Source organism: Salvelinus alpinus, chromosome 35 (genome assembly GCF_045679555.1).
Source record: "Salvelinus alpinus chromosome 35, SLU_Salpinus.1, whole genome shotgun sequence".
Classification (NCBI taxonomy): domain Eukaryota; kingdom Metazoa; phylum Chordata; class Actinopteri; order Salmoniformes; family Salmonidae; genus Salvelinus; species Salvelinus alpinus.
The window spans coordinates 2,976,575-2,998,124 of NC_092120.1; the positions used below are offsets into that span (position 1 = coordinate 2,976,575).

The 21,550-nt window shown below is 43.2% G+C and overlaps 1 protein-coding gene across 1 annotated transcript; it reads right to left on the reverse strand.

The window, feature by feature from the left end:
- Positions 1-1,511: 1,511 nt before the first annotated feature.
- On the reverse strand, positions 1,512-20,526 carry LOC139564573 (B-cell receptor CD22-like). The gene is made up of 9 exons (XM_071384199.1): positions 20,407-20,526; positions 20,057-20,128; positions 18,942-19,289; positions 18,623-18,853; positions 5,173-5,442; positions 4,956-5,043; positions 4,805-4,850; positions 4,227-4,588; positions 1,512-4,112 (listed from the first exon to the last, which is right to left on the reverse strand). The coding sequence occupies exons 1-8, from the start codon at positions 20,486-20,488 to the stop codon at positions 4,253-4,255; spliced, it is 1,473 nt and encodes a 490-aa protein (XP_071240300.1). The 5' UTR covers positions 20,489-20,526; the 3' UTR covers positions 1,512-4,112; positions 4,227-4,252.
- Positions 20,527-21,550: the final 1,024 nt, after the last annotated feature.

Here is a 21,550-nt window from a genome sequence, read left to right on the forward strand (position 1 = left end):
ACTTAGCAGTAAACGTCTACTCTCCAAAGTTGCTTTATTGTGGAATGTTTGACTAGTCTTATCTCCTTCACTCCACTGCAGAGTTCTGTCTCAGTCACACATTTCTAAGAGGGGTCTTTTTATAATATGCAGAGAGAGAGAGAACTAGAAAACAACTGTGGAACAATTCTTAACCTCTATAATGAATATATATATATTGTTAATCTGTAGTCTAGGACCCTATAAATGTAAGGAGAGAAGGGTCTTATAACCCCTCCCCTTCTATTAAAACAACATAAGCATGATCAATTATTCTAATAAATCAAACATTTTGGTACAACCCTTATCATGACCCCTAGGTGAACCCAACAATGCTCAGATGATTCGTTGAGAGACCCAAGACAAAGGTACAAAGGTATTTTATAGCCAAGATACACCCCTTTCAACCTACATAACGAACAATAAATATATAGAATGGGTCACAAGGTTAAGATTTGTATGAAAGATACCTATAATACATAGCAGACAGTATCTGCTGTGTCAACAGTTTTCATTGTGTAGAGACCAGTGTCTGGCCCCGTATAGAACAGAAACATTAACTCATGCTCTGGAATGCTCATTAGGTTTTATCACCCAAAAGACATTGTAAATCTCCTGTCAGTGTTATCTCCCAGAGGCCCATCCTCAGTAGAACACACACATACTAGTTAATAATACTCTGTTCTGTTGCATAAAACATCCATTTGATGCAATAAAAGTATTATAACGTAATTTTTCCACCATACCTGACTAGTCTCGCAGTCCCTGCTCTGAAAAACATCCCCATTAGCATGATCCTGACACCACCATGCCTCACCGTAGGGATGGTGCCAGGTTTCCTCCAGATGTGACGCTTGGCATTCAGGCCAAAGAGTTCAACCTTGGTTTCATCAGACCAGAGAATCTTGTTTCTCATTGTCTAAGAGTCCTTTAGGTGCCTTTTGGCAAGCTCCATGCGGGTTGTCATGTACCTTTTACTGAGGATGTACCTTTTACTGGCTTCTGTCTGGCCTCACCTACCATAAAGTCCTGATTGGTGGAGTGTTGCGTGAATGTGGCTTAGGCATGCTGCAAGGAGGCATGAGGACTGCAAATGTGGCCAGGGCAATCAATTGCAATGTCCGTACTGTGAGACGCCTAAGACAGTGCTACAGGGAGACAGGACGGACAGCTGATCATCCTCGCAGTGGCAGACCAAGTGTAACAACACCTGCACAGGATTGGTACATCTGAACATCGCACCTGCGGGACACGTACAGGATGGCAACAACTGCCCAAGTTACACCTGGAACGCACAATTCCTCCATCAGTGCTCAGACTAGAGGTCGACCGATTATGATTTTTCAATGCCGATACCGATTATTGGAGGACAAAAGAAGCCGATACCGATTAATCGGCCGATTTATATATAAAAATAAAAAAAAATAAACATATATATATATATATATCATACACACACACACATTTTTGTAATAATGACAATTGCAACAATACTGAATGAACAATGAACACTTTTATTTTAACTTAATATAATACATAAATACACACACGCACACAGCTCTGGAGTGACAATGATACTGAAGAGTCTGCTTAGGAGACAAATACTCTCAACTGTTTGAATAAAAATAGAGTTTAAGTTACCTGTGATGAATGTTGAAAACAAAAACTTTAATTTCTATATGCAGGAAATCCTATTTTAATAATGGGCATGGTAAGAATTGACAACCAAAGTGCGAGTCATAATTCCCATGACACCTAGCAAAATCTGAAAAGCGGTTCCTTCATTTATTCCATAGGATATTTTTAGATTCACTTAAAATAAGGTCTGTGTTTCGTGTAGGCTTACATCACCGTGCCAATTTTATAACTGTGTAGATATCCATGGGACAAGGTAACTCTGATCAATATTGGCTAAATATAAGCGAAGATAAAAACATTTGTAGAGTGGATTTATGAAAATATGTTGACAAACGTTACCTTATCCTAGTGAGATTTACACAGGTATCAAAACGTCGAGGCGGTTTAAGCCTGCACAAAACACAGACCTTATTTAAAGTAGATCAAGACATTCTCTATGGAAGACATGAACAGTAAAATAATGAAGGAACCCCTTTCAAATTCAGCCGCAAGTTATTACAGGAATTATAACGCGTCGACTATTTCTCTCTAAACCATATACCTTTGACTAATCCGGAAACTATCACCTCGAAAACAAAATGTTTATTCCGTTCCGTATTTTATCTAACGGGTGGCATCCATGAGTCTAAATATTCCTGTTATATTGCACAACCTTCAATGTTGTCGTAATTACGTAAAGTTCTGGCAAATTAGTTCGCAAAGAGCCAGGCGGCCCAAACTGTTGCATATACCCTGACTCTGCGTGCAATGAACGCAAGAGAAATGACACAATTTCACCTGGTTAATATTGCCTGCTAACTTGGATTTCTTTTAGCTAAATATGCAGGTTTAAAAATATATACTTGTGTATTGATTTTAAGAAAGGCATTGCTGTTTATGGTTAAGTACACATTGGAGCAATGACAGTCATTGATTGATTGTTTTTTATAAGATAAGTTTAATGCTAGCTAGCAATTTACCTTAGCTTACTGCATTTGCTAACAGGCAGGCTCCTCGTGGAGTGCAATGTAATCAATGCAAGATTGGATCCCCCGAGCTGACAAGGTTAAAAATCTGTCGTTCTGCCCCTAAACGAGACAGAACGTTCCTAGGCTGTCATTGAAAATATGTGTGTTATATGTGTGAATGTGTTCTTAACTGACTTGCCTAGTTAAATAAAGATTAAATAAAGGTGTAAAAAAAAATAATAATAATAAATTAACAAAAATCGGGAAATCGGCGCCCAAAAATACCGATTTCCGATTGTTATGAAAACTTGAAATCGGCCATTCCGATTAATCGGTCGACCTCTAGCTCAGACTGTCCGCAATAGGCTGAGAGAGGCTGGACTGAGGGCTTGTAGGCCTGTTGTAAGGCAGGTCCTCACCAGACATCACCGGCAACAACGTCGCATATGGGCACAAACCCATCGTCGCTGGACCAGACAGGACTGACAAAAAGTGCTCTTCACTGGAGAGTCACGGTTTTGTCTCACCAGGGGTTATGGTTGGATTCGCGTTACACCGAGGCCTGAGCTTTACACCGAGGCCTGTACTCTGGAGCGAGATTGTATGTTTCTCAATCAGAGGCAGCTGTCAATCGTTGTCCCTGATTGAGAATCATACTTAGGCAGCCTGGGTTTCACGTGTGTTTTGTGGGTGTTTGTTTTCCGTGTCAGTAGTTGTGCCACACGGGACTGTTTGTCGGTTAGATTCTCTTTTGTTATTTTGTTTCGTGTAGTGTTCAGTTTATTGTTAATAAAACATGGACACTTTCCACTCTGCGTCTTGGTCCGATCCCTACACCTCCTCTTCAGCCGAAGAGGAGGAAATCAGCCGTAACAGTTCTTCAAGTTGGGGTTGAGTGGCAAAATAAAATCAACAACAGGTTGCAAGTTATTTCATTTCTTTCATCTCCTCCATTAGTGAATACAAACTGAATTACCGAGACCCTTTCTCAGCCAAGTCAAAAACGAGGTCATAACAGTACATAATTAATAAATCAAACTAACTAAACAACCAAAAATACAGGTTCTGGTGCAGTCGAGGGAAGATCTAACAAAACTTAAATTCAAGATAAATAAACAATATTTTCTCAAACTTTGTCAGACAGTTACAAACTAAACCAGCCACATGTCCACTTCCCTCTAACCTGCACCTTCCCCTGGGCGGTCGCACCTCAAACAAAAAATTAAACAGTCAGCCAATGAAATTTCAGGATCAATCAATCAATTAGCAAGATAGAAGCATGCACAAGCAATGGAAGCTCACCGAGACACATACATTACAAGTACAGTACAGTACAAGACATATACATCTATTGCTATAACTACCCATTAATTGCATACTTTACATATCTCAACATGTGTTCCAATGCTGCTTAGTTTATTGAACATTATGAAATGATATGTTCAGGCTTCAGGTTTGGCAACAGTGGAGTAGATAACAGAATGGTCCACCTCTAATCTTTCTTCTGACCTGCAAAAAGCAAATTGAGTTGTTGTATGAGTATATTCAAACATTTCAAATAAACAGACTTCCAGAAATAGGTTACATTGAAAAGGACTGAACTGACAGTGAGTTCACGCTTACCTGGCAGTAGGACTGGGGAGGGGAAACTAGATGCTGGCATACTGTATGTTGTCTGTCACCTTGGCCTGTTTGGGTTTCATCTTGGAGTATACAACATCATCCCCATGGAGTCCTGAGAGTTGGGCCTTGTCGATGGAGCTGTGTAACTGCTGTAAGTCAAAGGTAGCATAATGAGGGTCTGCAGGATTCTGCAGAGGTGGTGGCTTGACCACAGAGTACAGAGAACTGTCTTGGGGGTGGGTGTGAGAGGGAGGCAGTTGAACGTTGGCATAGAGGGCATTTTCCTGTTCCTCCGTTCTAGTTTCGTGTATTGCTGGGTCGTTACTGATCCTTCTACTGAATAAGACTGGGTTTTGATCGTCCTGAAAGATGGAATTAGACAAAAACAATACAAAATATTTGATATATTGACCGCTCACTAGCTTCATCCATTGGTTAAACTAAGTAACATGTTACCGGGGAAGAATGAAAGCTTGCGCTTGAACATTGTTCAAATACCATGAACCTCCAGATAACATTGTTGCACTGACATGCTATTGGGATGTTGAATTGGAGTGTATATGCTGTGTTCCATTGACCTTTTTGTCCACAGCAGTCTTTTGACATAATTTGAATGGGCTCTTCCTGTCAAAGAAAACAAACTTCTTTGGGGGAACAAATCGGTATCACAAGGTCATCATACTCTACATTATGATATTTAATTGAGTACACAATGTTCCAGAGACTTACCACATCCATAGGAACACAAGAAGTATGATCACCATGAAAACTGTGGCCGCGGAACTTATGTAAACTGGCATTTGGACAGTATTTGTTCCTGAAAATGACACAGGATACATGAACACATTACATTCAAGTCAAGGGAATTCCCACTTGAAATACATTGGTTCAGGACAACAGGACATTTCACTGGACAGTAGAACATAACATTTGCTTCCATACTGACCCTGCAGGATCAGAGACAGAACAGTAGAGTTGTGAGCCCCTTCTTTGTTCCTGGCCTCACAGAAGTACTGTCCACTGTCAGAGGAGGTTAGAGAAGTCAATTTCAACACCTCTCCTGACCCTGTCTGTGAGGTGTCTGTTCCATCCTTCTTAAACCAGGTGTAGTTCTCCACTGCTGGGTTGGCATGACTGCTGCAGGTCAGGTTCACAGAGCTTCCCTCTACCACTGAACCAGAGGGACTTACTGACACCAAGGTGTTCCTTGGGGCATCTAAAGCAAGCAGAAATATTCAAAAGTTGATACAGTTGAAGTCAGAAGTTTACATACATCTTAGCCAAATAGATTTAAACTCAGTTTTTCACAATTCCTGACATTAAATTAAAGTATAAATTCCCTGTCTTAGGTCAGTTAGGATCACCACTTTATTTTAAGAATGTGAAATGTCAGAATAATAGGAGAGAGAATGATTTATTTCAGCTTTTATTTCATCACATTCCCAGTGGGTCAGAAGTTTACATACACTCAATTAGAATTTGGTAGCATTGCCTTTAAATTGTCTAACTTGGGTCAAACGTTTCAGGTAGCCTTCCCACAATAAGTTGGGTGAATTTTGGTCCATTCCCCCTGACAGAGCTGGTGTAACTGAGTCAGGTTTGTAGTTCTCCTTGCTCGCACACGCTTTTTCAGTTCTGCCCACAAATTTTCTATGGGATTGAGGTCAGAGCTTTGTGATGGCCACTCCAATACCTTGATTTTGTTGTCCTTAAGCCATTTTGCCACAACTTTGGAAGTATGCTTGGGGTCATTGTCCATTTGGAAGACCCATTTGCGACCAAGCTTTAACTTCCTGACTGATGTCTTGAGTTGTTGCTTCAATATATCCACATAATTTTCCTTCATCATGATGCCAACTATTTTGTGAAGTGCACCAGTCCCTCCTGCAGCAAGGCAACCCCACAAAATGATGCTGCCAACCCCGTGCTTCACGATTGGGATGGTGTTCTTCAGCTTGCAAGCCTCCCTCTTTTTCCTCCAAACATAACGATGGTCATTATGGCCAAACAGTTCTATTTTTGTTTCATCAGACCAGAGGACATTTCTCCAAAAAGTACGATCTTTGTCCGCATGTGCAGTTGCAAACCGTAGTCTGGCTTTTTATGGCGGTTTTGGAGCAGTGGCTTTTTCCTTGCTGAGCGGCCTTTCAGGTTATGTCGATATAGGACTCGTTTTGCTGCGGATATAGATACTTTTGAACCTGTTTCCTCTAGCGTCTTCACAAGGTCCTTTGCTGTTGTTTTGGGATTTATTTGCACTTTTCGCACCAAAGTACCTTCATCTCTAGGAGACAGAACGCTTCTCCTTCCTGAGCGGTATAACAGCTACGTGATCCCATGGTGTTTATATTTGCGTATTATTGTTTGTATAGATGAATGTGGTACCTTCAGGCATTTGGAAATTTCTCCCAAGGATGAATTAGACTTGTGGAGGTCTACACATTTTTTTCTGAGGTCTTGGCTGATTTCTTTTGATTTTCCCATGATGTCAAGCAAAGAGGCACTGAGTTTGAAGGTAGGCCTTGAAATTCGTCCACAGGTACACCTCCAGTTGACTCAAATGATTTAAATTAGAATATCAGAAGCTTCCAAATCCATGACATCATTTTCTGGAATTTTCCAAGCTGTTTAAAGGCACAGTCAACTTAGTGTATGTAAACTTCTGACCGACTGGAATTGTGATACAGTGAATTAGAAGTGAAATAATCTGTAAACAATTGTTGGAAATATTACTTGTGTCATGCACAAAGTAGATGTCCTAACCGACTTGCCAAAACTCTAGCACCGGAGTCGGTCCCTCTCCTGGTTCCCGTGGCGTTTGGCGGTCGACGTCACCGGTCTTCTAGCCATCACCAATCCACCTTTCATTTTCCATTGGTTTTGTTTTGTCTTCCCTCACACCTGGTTTCAATTCCATCAATTACATGTGGTGTATTTAACCCTCTGTTTCCCCCATGTCCTTGTCTGGAATTGTTTATTGTAAGTGCTTGTGCACATTATGTCTGGTGTGTATCGGGTTATGTACCCATTTATTGATTGTTCTGTTTTCCGGTGGGTTTTTATTATTAAACTGCGCCGTTGGAAACACAGTTTTTGGTCTCCTGCGTCTGACTTCTCTGCCACCAGTACGCACCCCTTACAACAAGACATTTGTGGAGTGGTTGAAAAACGAGATTTAATGATTCCAACCTAAGTGTATGTAAACTTCTGACGTCAACTGTATCTGCTTTATATTTAGTAATGATTCATCCAAACTGTCCTGGCCAGAAGGGTTGTGTTTAATTTCATCTATATTCCACTGTAGCAGAAAACCGTTGCAGTATCTTGGAGATTACACTGTCTCTTTCTCAACAACATAACGTTTTAATAACTTGCTGTCATGACTCTCCTGGCTGAGGAGAGTCTTGACACCTTAACACTCTATCAGAAAATAGGCAGGAGTGGAATCTCCTTCGGTAAGAAATGTCCCTTTGTCCACAGAAGACTTTTGCTGCCAAAACTATAACATCCAATATTAGAACAATATTTCTATGTTAGGAATGTTAAGAATGGTCAGTGGGGATCTAAAGAATAATCATGTAACATTGTTTATTATTTTGTGATTACATTAAGAATGGTATGAAGAAAATACTGTTACTCGGAAAGTGTAGACATTCTATCTGTCAAGTTTACATCCAAATATTGTATAAAATATATGATTAAGAATGATTGTATTTCTGTTAAGATATGAATGTTATTTTAGTTTTCTAATGAGATAATTGTTTTTCATATAAACTATGCACAGTAACTAGCCACACCCCGAGTGTGGTCAGAGATCATGCCATCAGAGTGCATAAAAAGCCTTGGTAACGAAACCTTCCTTCATACCAGAAGACGTGAGATCGTGGTCCACATGTTGCAATTGTTGGAAACTCTCAGCAATAGATGAGAAGATAACCTCAGCTACCAGACCAAAACATTGCCAGGTTGCTACTGGCGTGTAAATTGGTCAGGAACTGAACCCTGAATAATTCCTTTAGACCAGAAAACCTGTAGCTGTGGCTATACGGCTGAAATGGTTAAAACTTTGAATCTCCACACGAGGTGAAGATAAAGACTAGACCTTAACATTGCCAGTCTGCAGCTGGGCATGTAAAAGTCCTAGAACTTTGACTAAAGACAGGAGGTGGGAAGGAGAAAATCCCATCTCAGACAATCACAGAGTATCTGTTCTATTTGAACACTCCACTACAAGACCAAGACAGCTATGAAGAAGGACATTGTGACCTCTGATGGATTATCAGAGCCTTACACTGAAGCAGGACACTACAACTTCCCAATATAAGGGTTGATTGGTTTCAATAGAGAGACGACGAACAAAGACATCTATGTGCAAATATATTCATGATCTCTTACCCAAATGGGCGGTGGTTCTTGTGCAGAGTAAATTATTACTTTGAAGGTAATTTACAAAGGATTCAACGATAAGTTTGACTCTCTCTTTGTCTCTCCCTCTCTCTATCTACCCCTCCCTCTTGTGGTGACCAAGCAATCATGCTGTTGTTAGACCACTAGGGTCTTTTCTCATGTGTTAAGTGTTTATGTTATTCTGTGTTATTATTTAGTTAGCTAGTGAATAAATAATTCAACTAATTTTGTGTAGTTCTGGGGTTCTTACAGATCCAAGGAGTATGCGATGTTCAGAATGAGACTGATATGAGGTAATGATTAACTCTTAGCGCTAGGGGTCAGATCTTTTTTGTTTTTTAATAACGTGCCCAACGTAAACGAACATTTTCTCTGGCCCAGATCGTAGAATATGCATATCATTTACAGATTAGGATAGAAAACACTCCAAAGTTTCCAAAACTGTCAAAATATTGTCTGTGAGTATAACAATACTTATTCTGCATGCGAAAACCTGAGAAAATGTAACCCGGAAGTTGTATATATTTTTTTAACCCTGTGTTTCCTGGCCCGCCTATCCTCCATTTAAAGGGGTATCAACCAGATTCCTTTTCCAATGGCTTCCTCAGGCTGTGACCAGGCTTTAGACATAGTTTCAGGCTTTTATTTTGAAAAATGAACGAGATTTTTCAAAACTAGTCAAGTGTCCTCCGAATAGTTCCTGCGCGCGCGAGAGGAGCTCCCCATTTTCCGTTTGTCTCTTATTGAATAGGTAATCTTCCGGTTGAAATATTATCGATTATGTTTGTTAAAAACAACCTGAGGATTGATTATAAAAAACATTTGACATGTTTTTACGACCATTACGAATACTTTTTGGAATTTGTCTAACGGAACACGGCTTTGATTTTCTGAACATAATGCGCAACCCAAATGGCGTTTTTTTTGTGATAAAATCGAACAAAAATAACATTTGTTGTGTAACTGGGAGTCTCGTGAGTGGAAACATCCGAAGATTATCAAAGGTAAGCGATTAATTTCATTGCTTTTCTGACTTTCGTGACCAAGCTAACCAAGCTAATATAAGGCTAGCTGTTGTAGCATTGAAAGCTACACTCACAAAAGCTTGCATTTCTTTCGCTGTAAAGTATATTTTCAAAATCTGACACGATAGGTGGATTAACAACAAGCTAAGCTGTGTTTTGGTATATTTCACTTGTGATTGCATGATTATACATATTTTTAGTAATATTTTTTAAGCTGATACGTTTGGAAATTTTCATCTTCCTTTCAGGACCGGAACGAGGCTGTAGTTTTCTCAGCATAACGCGCAACCCAAATGGCGTTTTTTTGTTATAAAAGTAATATTTATCGAACGAAAATAACATTTATTGTGTAACTGGGAGTCTCGTGAGTGCAAACATCCAAAGATTATCTAAGGTAAGCGATTAATTTTATTGCTTTACTGACTTTCGTGACCATGCTAATTTGGGGCTAGCTGTTGTAGCATTGAAAGCTACACTCACAAAAGCTTGGATTTCTTTCGCTGTAAAATATATTTTCAAAATCTGACATGATAGGTGGATTAACAACAAGCTAAGCTGTGTTTTGGTATATTTCACTTGTGATTGCATGATTATAAATATTTTTAGTAATATTTTTGCATTTGGCGCCCTGAAATTCTAGCGGTTGTTTAGGAAAGGGATCCTGACAATTATCCCGCTAAAGGGATCCGTGTGCCAAGAGGTTTTAACTTCTCTGCGCTACGGATCCCTTTAGCGGGATAATTGTCATCAACAACCGCTGAATTGCAGAGCGCCAAATAAAATAAAAATTGCTAAAAATATTTATATTCATAAAATCACAAGTGCAATATAACAAAACACAGTTTAGCTTGTTGGTAATCCACCTGTCGTGTCATATTTTGAAAATATGCTTTACAGCGAAAGCAATCCAAGCGTTTGTGTGAGTTTATCGATCACTAGACAAAACATTACGAACACCTAGCAGCAATGTAGATTGGTCACAAAAGTCAGGAAAGCAATAAAATTAATCGCTTACCTTTGATGATCTTCGGATGTTTGCACTCACGAGACTCCCAGTTACACAATAAATGTTCCTTTTGTTCGATAAAGATGATTTTTATATCCAAAAACCTCCATTTGGTTTGCACGTTATGTTCAGTAATCCACAGGCTCGTGCCGGTCTTGAAGGGCAGACGAAAATTCCAAATAGTATCCGTAAAGTTCGTAGAAACATGTCAAACGTTTTTATAATCAATCCTCAGGTTGTTTTTAACATAAATAATTGATCATATTTAAACCGGAGGGTAAAGTAATTCAATACAAGACAGAAATAAAATGTCGAGCTACAAATTTCGCGCGCAATAACTAATCAAGGACACTGACGCGTTTTGATAAATCTCGCTCATTTTTCAGAATAAAAGCTTGAAACTATGTCTAAAGACTGTTCACAACCTGTGGAAGCCATTGGAAAAGGAATCTGGTTGATATCCCTTTTAAATGGAGGATAGGCAGGCAATGGAACAGGGATTTTTCAAAATAAGAGGCACTTCCGGGTTGGATTTCCTCAGGTTTTCACCTGCAAAATCAGTTCTGTTATACTCACAGACAATATTTTGACAGTTTTGGAAACTTTAGAGTATTTTCTATCCTTATCTGTCAATTATATGCATATTCTAGCATCTGGGCCTGAGGAATAGGCCGTTTACATTGGGAACGTTATTTTTCCAAACATAAAAATTCTGCCTCCTAGCGTCAAGAAGTTAAGTGACTGTTATCGATATATAACTTATATCTTTAACAGTTTAAATCGGGAGATGGTAACTCTATAAACAACTTATTCCATGGTGCCCCAAATTCCTAATGAGTTAATTGTTACATGACTAATTTAATCGTGTAACAATTTAACATAGTTAGTTGATTCGATAAATAACAGTCATCACATTAATGAAAGTCATGTCATGACACTGCTTCCCTATTAAGCAATCACACACAACTTAGCACAAAAAACATACCCACAAGCAGACTTAACTTACACAGAACATTAAGAACCAGGTCTGATGAGTTGAGGGCTCCATGTTGGTTCCGTTTCTCACAGTAATACCACCTTGAGTTAGCAGGAAAGATAACCTCAAATATCAACATAGTCCCCGACTGGACTGGTGGGCTGCTCCCATTGACTTTGTACCAGGTGTGGCTCTCTGCTGGGTTGGCATAGCTGCGGCAGGTCAGATTCACAGAGCTGCCCTCTACCACTGGACCAGAGGGACTGACTGACACAGAGGTGTCAACACAGAGTTGTTTGCACGGCAGCTGCAGGTGAGAGTGACTGAGCTACCCTTTAACAACATCGCCAGATGGACTGACTGACAATGTGACATTTTTTGGAGCATCTGTAGGAGACGGATTAAGGTTGCAAGTGTTTATATGATGTTGAGCATATCTTGTATAGAACAACACTACTATAGTACCTCTTGTCATGACAGGATCCAAATAGGTCACATCAGCTTTCCAATAAATAACTTCAACCAGACCCCCTCTCACCCACCCCTTTTTAACGAACTGTATAAAATGATGGGTTAAGACTTAAAAAGTTAGACCAGAGAGATGTAGAGCTGCAGCTCACGTTTAAAGAGGTTTGAACTCTGAATCTCAACACAAGGTAGTGACGATAAAATCACCTCCCGGACAATCACTGGTACGGCTGATTAGCTGTCCTATGTAAATTACCTGTCCTAACTATTATTTTCAAAACATCGAATTCCGCTATTCTCATCACCCCACTGGGAACCATCGACACGGGAACTATCTTCAAAGAAGCATCTTCTAGAGCAAATGGAAGTAGGATAAACTCTGTAGTTTTGTTCAGGACTACATGACAAGTCACCAGATACCGGACGACTGCAAAGGAGAACAACAGTAGAAGCCTTACAAGCGTGCCGTGAAAAGGCCCCACCCCGTTTCCAAAGAAGCCCTGTTCAAAGAGATACATGGCGAACCAAGGCATTTACACGCAAAGACATTCATGATTTCTTACACCAAGCGGGCGGCGGTTCTCTTGCAAAGTATATGATTACTGTGAGAGTAGTTTCTAAAATGTACCAACGTTAAGTCTCTCTCTCTGTCTCTCTCGCCCTCTACATGTCTTTTATAAGAAGCAGCCATATTGTTGTCAGTCTGCTAGGGACCTGTTTTAATGTATTAGGTCCGTATGTTTATCCTGTATTACAATTTAGTTAGCTAGTAAACAAATAACTAAACCAATTTGTGTAGTACTGAATCAGAAGCAAGGCCCGGGTTTTTTCAGATGCAAGGTTACCAATGTTCAGAATGATTATATGATATGAGGTTATGATTGATAAGTTGACTGTTTATGGATGTGATAGGTAAAGACCTTTTTGATTCGGGAGATGGTAACTCTTTAAAGAACCGCTCTCGTGGTGCCCCAGATCCTAATGAGTTAATTGTTACATACGCTACCGGTCAAAAGTTTTAGAACACCTAATAGTGAAGACATCAAAACTATGAAATAACACATATGGATTCATGTATTAACCAAAAAAGTGTTAAACAAATCAAAATATATGTTATATTTAAGATTTTTCAAATAGCCACCCTTGATGACAGCTTTGCACACTCTTGGCATTCTCTCAACCAGCTTCACCTGGAATGCTTTTCCAACAATCTTGAAGAAGTTCCCACATATTCTGAGCACTTGTTGGCTGCTTTTCCTTCACTCTGCGTTCCGACTCATGCCAATCATCTCAATTTGGTTGAAGTCGGGGGATTGTGCAGGCCTGGTCATCTGATGCAGCACTCCATCACTCTCCTTCTTGGTCAAATAGCCCTTAAACAGCCTGGAGGAGTGTTGGGACATTGTCCTGTTGAAAAACAAATGATAGTCCCACTAAGCCCAATCCAGATGTGATGGTGTATCGATGTAGAATGCTGTGGTAGCCATGATGGTTAAGTGTGCCTTGAATTCTAAATAAATCACAGACAGTGTCACCAGCAAAGCACCCCCACACCATCACACCTCCTCCTCCATGCTTTACGGTGGGAAATACACATGCGGAGATCATCCGTTCACCCACACCGCGTCTCACAAAGACACGGCGGTTGGATCCAAAAATCTCCAATTTGGACTCTAGACCAAAGGACACATTTCCACCGGTCTAATTTCCATTGATCATGTTTCTTGTACAAGCAAGTCACTTCTTCTTATTGGTGTCCTTTAGTAGTGGTTTCTTTGCAGCAATTCGACCATGAAGGCCTGATTCACACAGTCTCCTCTGAACAGTTGATGTTGAGATGTGTCTGTTACTTGAACTCTGTGAAGCATTTATTTGGGCTGCAATTTATGAGGCTGTTAACTCTAATGAACTTATCCTCTGCAGCAGAGGTAACTCTGGGTCTTCCTTTCCTGTGGCGGTCCTCATGAGAGCCAGTTTTATCATAGAACTTGATTGTCACGATCGTCAAAGGGAGAGAGAGGACCAAGGCGCAGCGTGTGAAAAATACATCTTCTCTTTATTTAGAAGAAGAAAAACTAAACAAAACAACAAATAGACGAACGTGAAGCTATAAATGACTAAGTGCAAAAACATGCAACATAGACACAGACATAGACAATTACCCACAAATGCATGATGCCTATGGCTGCCTTAAATATGGCTCCCAATCAGAGACAAATGAAAGACATCTGTCTCTGATTGAGAACCACTCAGGCAACCATAGACATACCTAGAAACATACACTCAACCATAGACATACCTAGAAACATTCACTCAACACAAACCCATACACTAAACCCAACACCCCCTTTACCATATAACCACCCAAAACACAAACATTCCCCATGTCACACCCTGACCTAACTAAAATAATAAAGAAAACAAAGAATACTAAGGCCAGGACGTGACAGTACCCCCCCCCCCAAAAGGTGCGGACTCCGGCCGCTAAACCTGACACATAAAGGGAGGGTCCGGGGTGGGCCTTAATATGGCGGCGGCTCGGGTGCGGGACGTGGCCCCCACTCCACCATTGTCAATATCCGCTTCGTTGTCTCTGGTAGATCCTGGCTGACTGGCGGCTCTGGAAGATCCTGGCTGGCTGGCGGCTTCGGAAGATCCTGGCTGGCTGGCGACTCTGGCTGCTCATGGCTGGCTGGCGACTCTGGCTGCTCATGGCTGGCTGGCGACTCTGGCTGCTCATGGCTGGCTGGCGGCTCTGGCTGCTCATGGCTGGCTGGCGGCTCTGGCTGCTCATGGCTGGCTGGCGGATCTGGCTGCTCATGGCTGGCTGGCGGCTCTGGCTGCTCATGGTTGGCTGGCGGCTCTGGCAGATCTTGGCTGGTTGGCGGCTCTGGCAGATCCTGTCTGGTTGGCGGCTCTGGCAGATCCTGTCTGGTTGGCGGCTCTGGCAGATCCTGTCTGGTTGGCGGCTCTGGCAGATCCTGTCTGGTTGGCGGCTCTGGCAGATCCTGTCTGGTTGGCGGCTCTGGCAGATCCTGACTGACGAATGGCTCTAGCGGCTCCTGACTGACGAACGGCTCTGACGGCTCGGGACAGACAGGCGGCTCTAATGGCTCGGGACAGACGGATGGCTCAGATGGCGCTTGGTAGACGGATGGCTCAGATGGCGCTGGGTAGACGGATGGCTCAGATGGCGCTGGGTAGACGGATGGCTCAGATGGCACTGGGCAGACAGATGGCTCAGATGGCACTGGGTAGACGGATGGCTCAGATGGTGCTTGGCAGACGGGCAGCTCTGGCCGGCTGAGGCGCACTGTAGGCCTGGTGTGTGGTGCCGGAACTGGTGGTACCGGGCTGGGGACACGCATCTCAGGGCTAGTGCGGGGAGCAGTAACAGGACACACTGGGCTCTCAAAGCGCACTATAGGCCTGGTGCGTGGTACCGGCACAGGTGGTACCGGGCTGAGGGCACGCACCTCAGGGCGAGTGCGGGGAGAAGCAACAGTGCGTACAGGGCTCTGGAGACGCACATTAGGCCTAGTGCGTGGTGCCGGAACTGGTGGTACCGGGCTGGGGACACGCATCTCAGGGCTAGTGCGGGGAGCAGCAACAGGATGCACAGGACTCTGGAGACGCACAGGAGGCTTGGTGCGTGGTGCCGGAATTGGTGGTACCGGGCTGGAGACACGCACCATAGGGCGAGTGCGTGGAGGAGGAACAGGGCTCTGGAGACACACTGGAAGCCTGGTGCGTGGTGTAGGCACTGGTGGAACTGGACTGGGGCGGGGAGGTGGCGCCGGAAATACCAGACCGTGCAGGCGTACTGGCTCCCTTGAGCACCGAGCCTGCCCAACCTTACCTGGTTGAATGCTCCCCGTCGCCCGACCAGTGCGGGGAGGTGGAATAACCCGCACCGGGCTATGTAGGCGAACCGGGGACACCATGCGTAAGGCTGGTGCCATGTATGCCGGCCCGAGGAGACGCACTGGAGACCAGACGCGTTGAGCCGGCTTCATGGCACCTGGCTCAATGCCCAATCTAGCCCTACCAGTGCGGGGAGGTGGAATAACCCGCACCGGGCTATGAACACGTACAGGAGACACCGTGCCCTCTACTGCGTAACACGGTGTCTGCCCGTACTCCCGCTCTCAATGGTTAGCCTGGGAAGTGGGCGCAGGTCTCCTACCTGCCCTCGGCCCACTACCTCTTAGCCACCCCCCAATAAATTTTTGGGTTGTACTTGCGGGCTTCCAGCCTTGCCTCCGTGCTGCCTCCTCATATCGCCTCCTCTCGGCTTTCGCTGCCTCCAACTCTTCACGAGGGAGGCGATATTCTCCCGGTTGTGCCCAAGGTCCCTTACCATCCAATATTTCCTCCCATGTCCATGAATCCTTTATGCCTTGCTCCTGTTGCCGCTTGACACGCTGCTTGGTCCTTGTTTGGTGTGTAATTCTGTCACGATCGTCAAAGGGAGAGAGAGAGGACCAAGGCGCAGCGTGTGAAAAATACATCTTCTCTTTATTTAGAAGAAGAAAAACTAAACAAAACAACAAATAGACGAACGTGAAGCTATAAATGACTAAGTGCAAAAACATGCAACATAGACACAGACATAGACAATTACCCACAAATGCATGATGCCTATGGCTGCCTTAAATATGGCTCCCAATCAGAGACAAATGAAAGACATCTGTCTCTGATTGAGAACCACTCAGGCAACCATAGACATACCTAGAAACATACACTCAACCATAGACATACCTAGAAACATTCACTCAACACAAACCCATACACTAAACCCAACACCCCCTTTACCATATAACCACCCAAAACACAAACATTCCCCATGTCACACCCTGACCTAACTAAAATAATAAAGAAAACAAAGAATACTAAGGCCAGGGCGTGACAGTACCCCCCCCCCAAAAGGTGCGGACTCCGGCCGCTAAACCTGACACATAAAGGGAGGGTCCGGGGTGGGCCTTAATATGGCGGCGGCTCGGGTGCGGGACGTGGCCCCCACTCCACCATTGTCAATATCCGCTTCGTTGTCTCTGGTAGATCCTGGCTGACTGGCGGCTCTGGAAGATCCTGGCTGGCTGGCGGCTTCGGAAGATCCTGGCTGGCTGGCGACTCTGGCTGCTCATGGCTGGCTGGCGACTCTGGCTGCTCATGGCTGGCTGGCGACTCTGGCTGCTCATGGCTGGCTGGCGGCTCTGGCTGCTCATGGCTGGCTGGCGGCTCTGGCTGCTCATGGCTGGCTGGCGGATCTGGCTGCTCATGGCTGGCTGGCGGCTCTGGCTGCTCATGGCTGGCTGGCGGCTCTGGCAGATCTTGGCTGGTTGGCGGCTCTGGCAGATCCTGTCTGGTTGGCGGCTCTGGCAGATCCTGTCTGGTTGGCGTCTCTGGCAGATCCTGTCTGGTTGGCGGCTCTGGCAGATCCTGTCTGGTTGGCGGCTCTGGCAGATCCTGTCTGGTTGGCGGCTCTGGCAGATCCTGACTGACGAATGGCTCTAGCGGCTCCTGACTGACGAACGGCTCTGACGGCTCGGGACAGACGGGTGACATTGATGGTTTTTGCGACTGCACTTGAAGCAACTTTATAATTCAAATACATTCCAGGTGATTACCTCATGAAGCTGGTTGAGAGAATGCCAAGAGTGCAACGCTGTCATCAAGGCAAAGGGTGGCTATTTGAAGAATCTCAAATATAAAATTTATTTTGATTTGTTTAACACTTTTTTCATTACTACATGATTCCATATGTGTTATTTTATAGTTGTGATGTCTTCACTATTATTCTACAATGCAGAAAATAGTAAAAATAAAGAAAAACCCTTGAATGAGTAGGTGTTCTAAAACTTTTGACCGGTAGTGTAATTAATTTAATCGGGTAACAATTAAACGTAGTTAGGTGATTCGATGAATAACAGTCTTCAGATTAATGAAAGTAAAGTCACGAGACTCTTACCACACATTAGGTTGCCTCTATATTTCACAAAACCACAACACTGAACTTTCATCCATATTAATGGTTCCAGTAAATAAATCAGAATATTTTCATTGGATCAGAATATTTTCATTGGTGCTTTCAGAACAGTTTTGAATTAAGTTAGTAGCCTATAGTTCACTGTTATTTCCTCTCACCATGCCCTGCCATCATGTACGTCAACCTCAAACTGCTTAACTTCCCCTAAAAGTTACCACAACCTAAACACACAGCCAGGGTCAGCAAATAGAGACTGCAGTTCATCATGGCAAATTCAAATTTCTTATCTAACACATTCACATTCAGACCAAACTGACAAAGGCTGTTATGCAAGAGCACTATTTCCTTAACATCCTTCTTTCATAATTCCCTGCTATTATTTTTACACAGTAATGCAATGAGATATGTGCCCTTCCAAGTCAGAGGCAGCACCTCGCTCGTGCAGACGTTTGAACGCAGACAGCTGCTCCATTATGATAAAATGATATGATCTGCTCACGTTAAGTAGATCACATATTTACTCACATTGGACATCAAGAGACATTGGAGCAGAGTTGAGATTCTCTTGACCTTGAACAGCACATTGGTATCTGACAGAATCCTCACTGCTGGCCAGGAACTCTGTGTTGGATACTGAGTGTCCATCCCTGAACCAGACAATAGCGGGATGGTCACTTGGTGTACAGGTTGTGACACACGTTAGCGTCACCCTCTCTCCCTCTCTCACAGTTGCAGGCTGTACTTTGGTTGTCAGCCCTGGTTGAGAGGAGAAAGGAACAGAGTGACCACTGAATGTTTTTTGAAGTGTTATCAGAGTCTGATTTTCTTCTGGTATCAAAATTACCTGTCAAACTTAGTGAAACCCATGTTTTGCTGCTCCATGCATTCGTTTCGTCACCTTTATTAACCGTCTCAAATCTGAAGTGGTATTGTGTTGCGTCACTACTAATTAGGTTATTCATTTTCAAAGTGCAGTTGTTGTCTTTGTTTCCAAGGTATTCTACACGTCCTCTGTATTCCTGGGCCAGAAAGAGATCATTGTTCTTCCTTTGACTCGAGAAATACCAGAAGCTATTTGTAATAGTCTGATCTGAGGGGTAGGCATAACTGCATCGAAACACCACTGATGACCCTCTTAAGGCACATGGAGCTGTATCGTTAAAGGTCACCTTCCAATTACTCCCACAAACACCTTTAAAAAACAACAACAACAAAGCAAAAGACAGTTAATGTTGTCACACATATCTACAACACTAATGCAAATACATACAGTGCCAATTTGCCATTTACAGGTAGTTCATATAACATGTAATATATTGTCGCTGTCGGATGCGTAACTCCATTTTTGCGAACTTTCATTTTTGTACATATATTGAAACCAGTAACTTCCCTCAATGTACTCTGAATATTTCATGACTCTAGGACCAAGAAAATATATTCAAATAGCTTCTAAATTTTCATAATTGTATGTTACTTTATGGGAAAACATGGGAATTTTTTCCATCGCCTGAAAAATTCCTGTTTTGGAGATGAGGTTTTCATCAGACAGTGATGATATGCCATTTAGCAGATCCTTTTATCCAAAGTGACTTACAGTTAAACCATCAACCCTGGCGGTGTAAGCGCCATGCTTTACCAACTGAGCTACAGACGACCCCGTGTCTCCTACCACATCCTGGTGCACAAACAGACTATCAGTCACTTCTGTATTTCTGTGAATTAATCGAGTGAGTTACTCTTTATTCTCAGATAAAGTCCTTACCTTTGAGGTTAATAATTTGCTAAAAATACATCTCACCATTAAGGCAACAAAACAATGAAATTAAAATATCCCCTCTGACCTCTGCAGTAGTTCACTGTTAATCTCTTATGAGCCATACACAGTAGTAGAAAGTTTATAAATCAGTACTGACATCCACAGCATGATAGAGCATCAAAGCAAAAATATATTCTACTCACCTAGCAACGTGAGAGTAATCACCAGCATCACACTGGTCGTTTTCAAGAGCCACATCCTATCAAACTGAAACACTTTGATACAAAATAGCACAGAATGGAATTACTTAACTTAATACTTAATAAGTCAATCATCAAACAGGCTCCAACAGTGTTTTCACTGAAAGCAGGTGTAACATTTGTCTTTGTCTCTGAAGAGTTTTCTCACAACTTGGATACAGCTCTAAATCATCTAGTCATTCTGTCTTTAAATTCTCACAACAGATAGATTGAACATCACTACGCACCAATGTTGCACCAGTTAAAGGAAAGAAAACGCATGAAACTCTACAGAGAGAGACAACACTACTCACCCTCCTGCAGAACGTGTCCAGAGAGAATGACCAGCAAATAACCATGCAAATAAATACCATGGAGAGATGTGATAATAACCATGTCGCAAGCAGAATGTAGACAATTGGTTGAGAATGACTTGTCTCGTTGTAGCCTTTTGGTGCTTTTTTCCTTCCTGTTATCATACACTTTTTATATTACAGTGTACTTAAGGGGGTACAGTAACATAGAAATATTATAATAATTTCTTCCCCTAACCTGGACAACACTGGGCCAATTGTGCACTGCCATATGGGACTCCCGGACACGGCCGGTTGGGATACAGCCCGGAATCAAACTAGGGTCTGTTGTGATGCCTCTAGCTGTCACGATCGTCGTCAGGGTGGAAATGACAGGACCAAGGTGCAGCGTGGTGTGCGTACATTTTCCCTTTATTTTGAAATGTCGCCAACAAAACAATAAACAACAAAACGAACGTGAAGCTCCGTAAGGCTATACATGCATTAACGAAGACAACTACCCACAAATGAAAGAGTGAAAAAGGACTGCCTAAGTATGATTCCAATCAGAGACAACGATAGACAGCTGCCTCTGATTGGGAACCACACTTGGCCAAAAACAAAGAGATAGAAAACATAGAAATAAAGAAACTAGAAAGGCCCACCCTAGTCACACCCTGGCCTAACCAAAATAGAGAATAAAAGCCTCTCTATGGCCAGGGCGTGACAGTACCCCCCCCCTCCAAAGGTGCGGACTCCGGCCGCAAAACCTGACTCTAAAGGGGAGGGTCCTGGTGGGCATCTCTTCACGGCGGCGGCTCCGGTGCGGGACGTAGACCCCGCTTCACCTCTGGCTCACCCCACTTTGGTGGTGTCTCTGGTGCGGGGACCCTCGCTGCAGGCCCCAGACTGGGGACCCTTGTTGCAGGCCCCGGACTGGGGACCGTCTCTGGAGGCTCCGGACTGGAGACCGTCGCTGGAGGCTCCGGACTGGGGACTGTCGCTGGAGGCTGCAGACTGGGGCCTGTCGCTGGAGGCTCCGGACTGACCCGTGGAGCAGGCACAGGATGAACCGGGCTGTGGGGGAGCACTGGAGATCTGGTGCTTCTCCTTGGCACCACTCTTCCAGGCTGAATGCCCACTTTGGCCCGGCACCTCCAGAGCG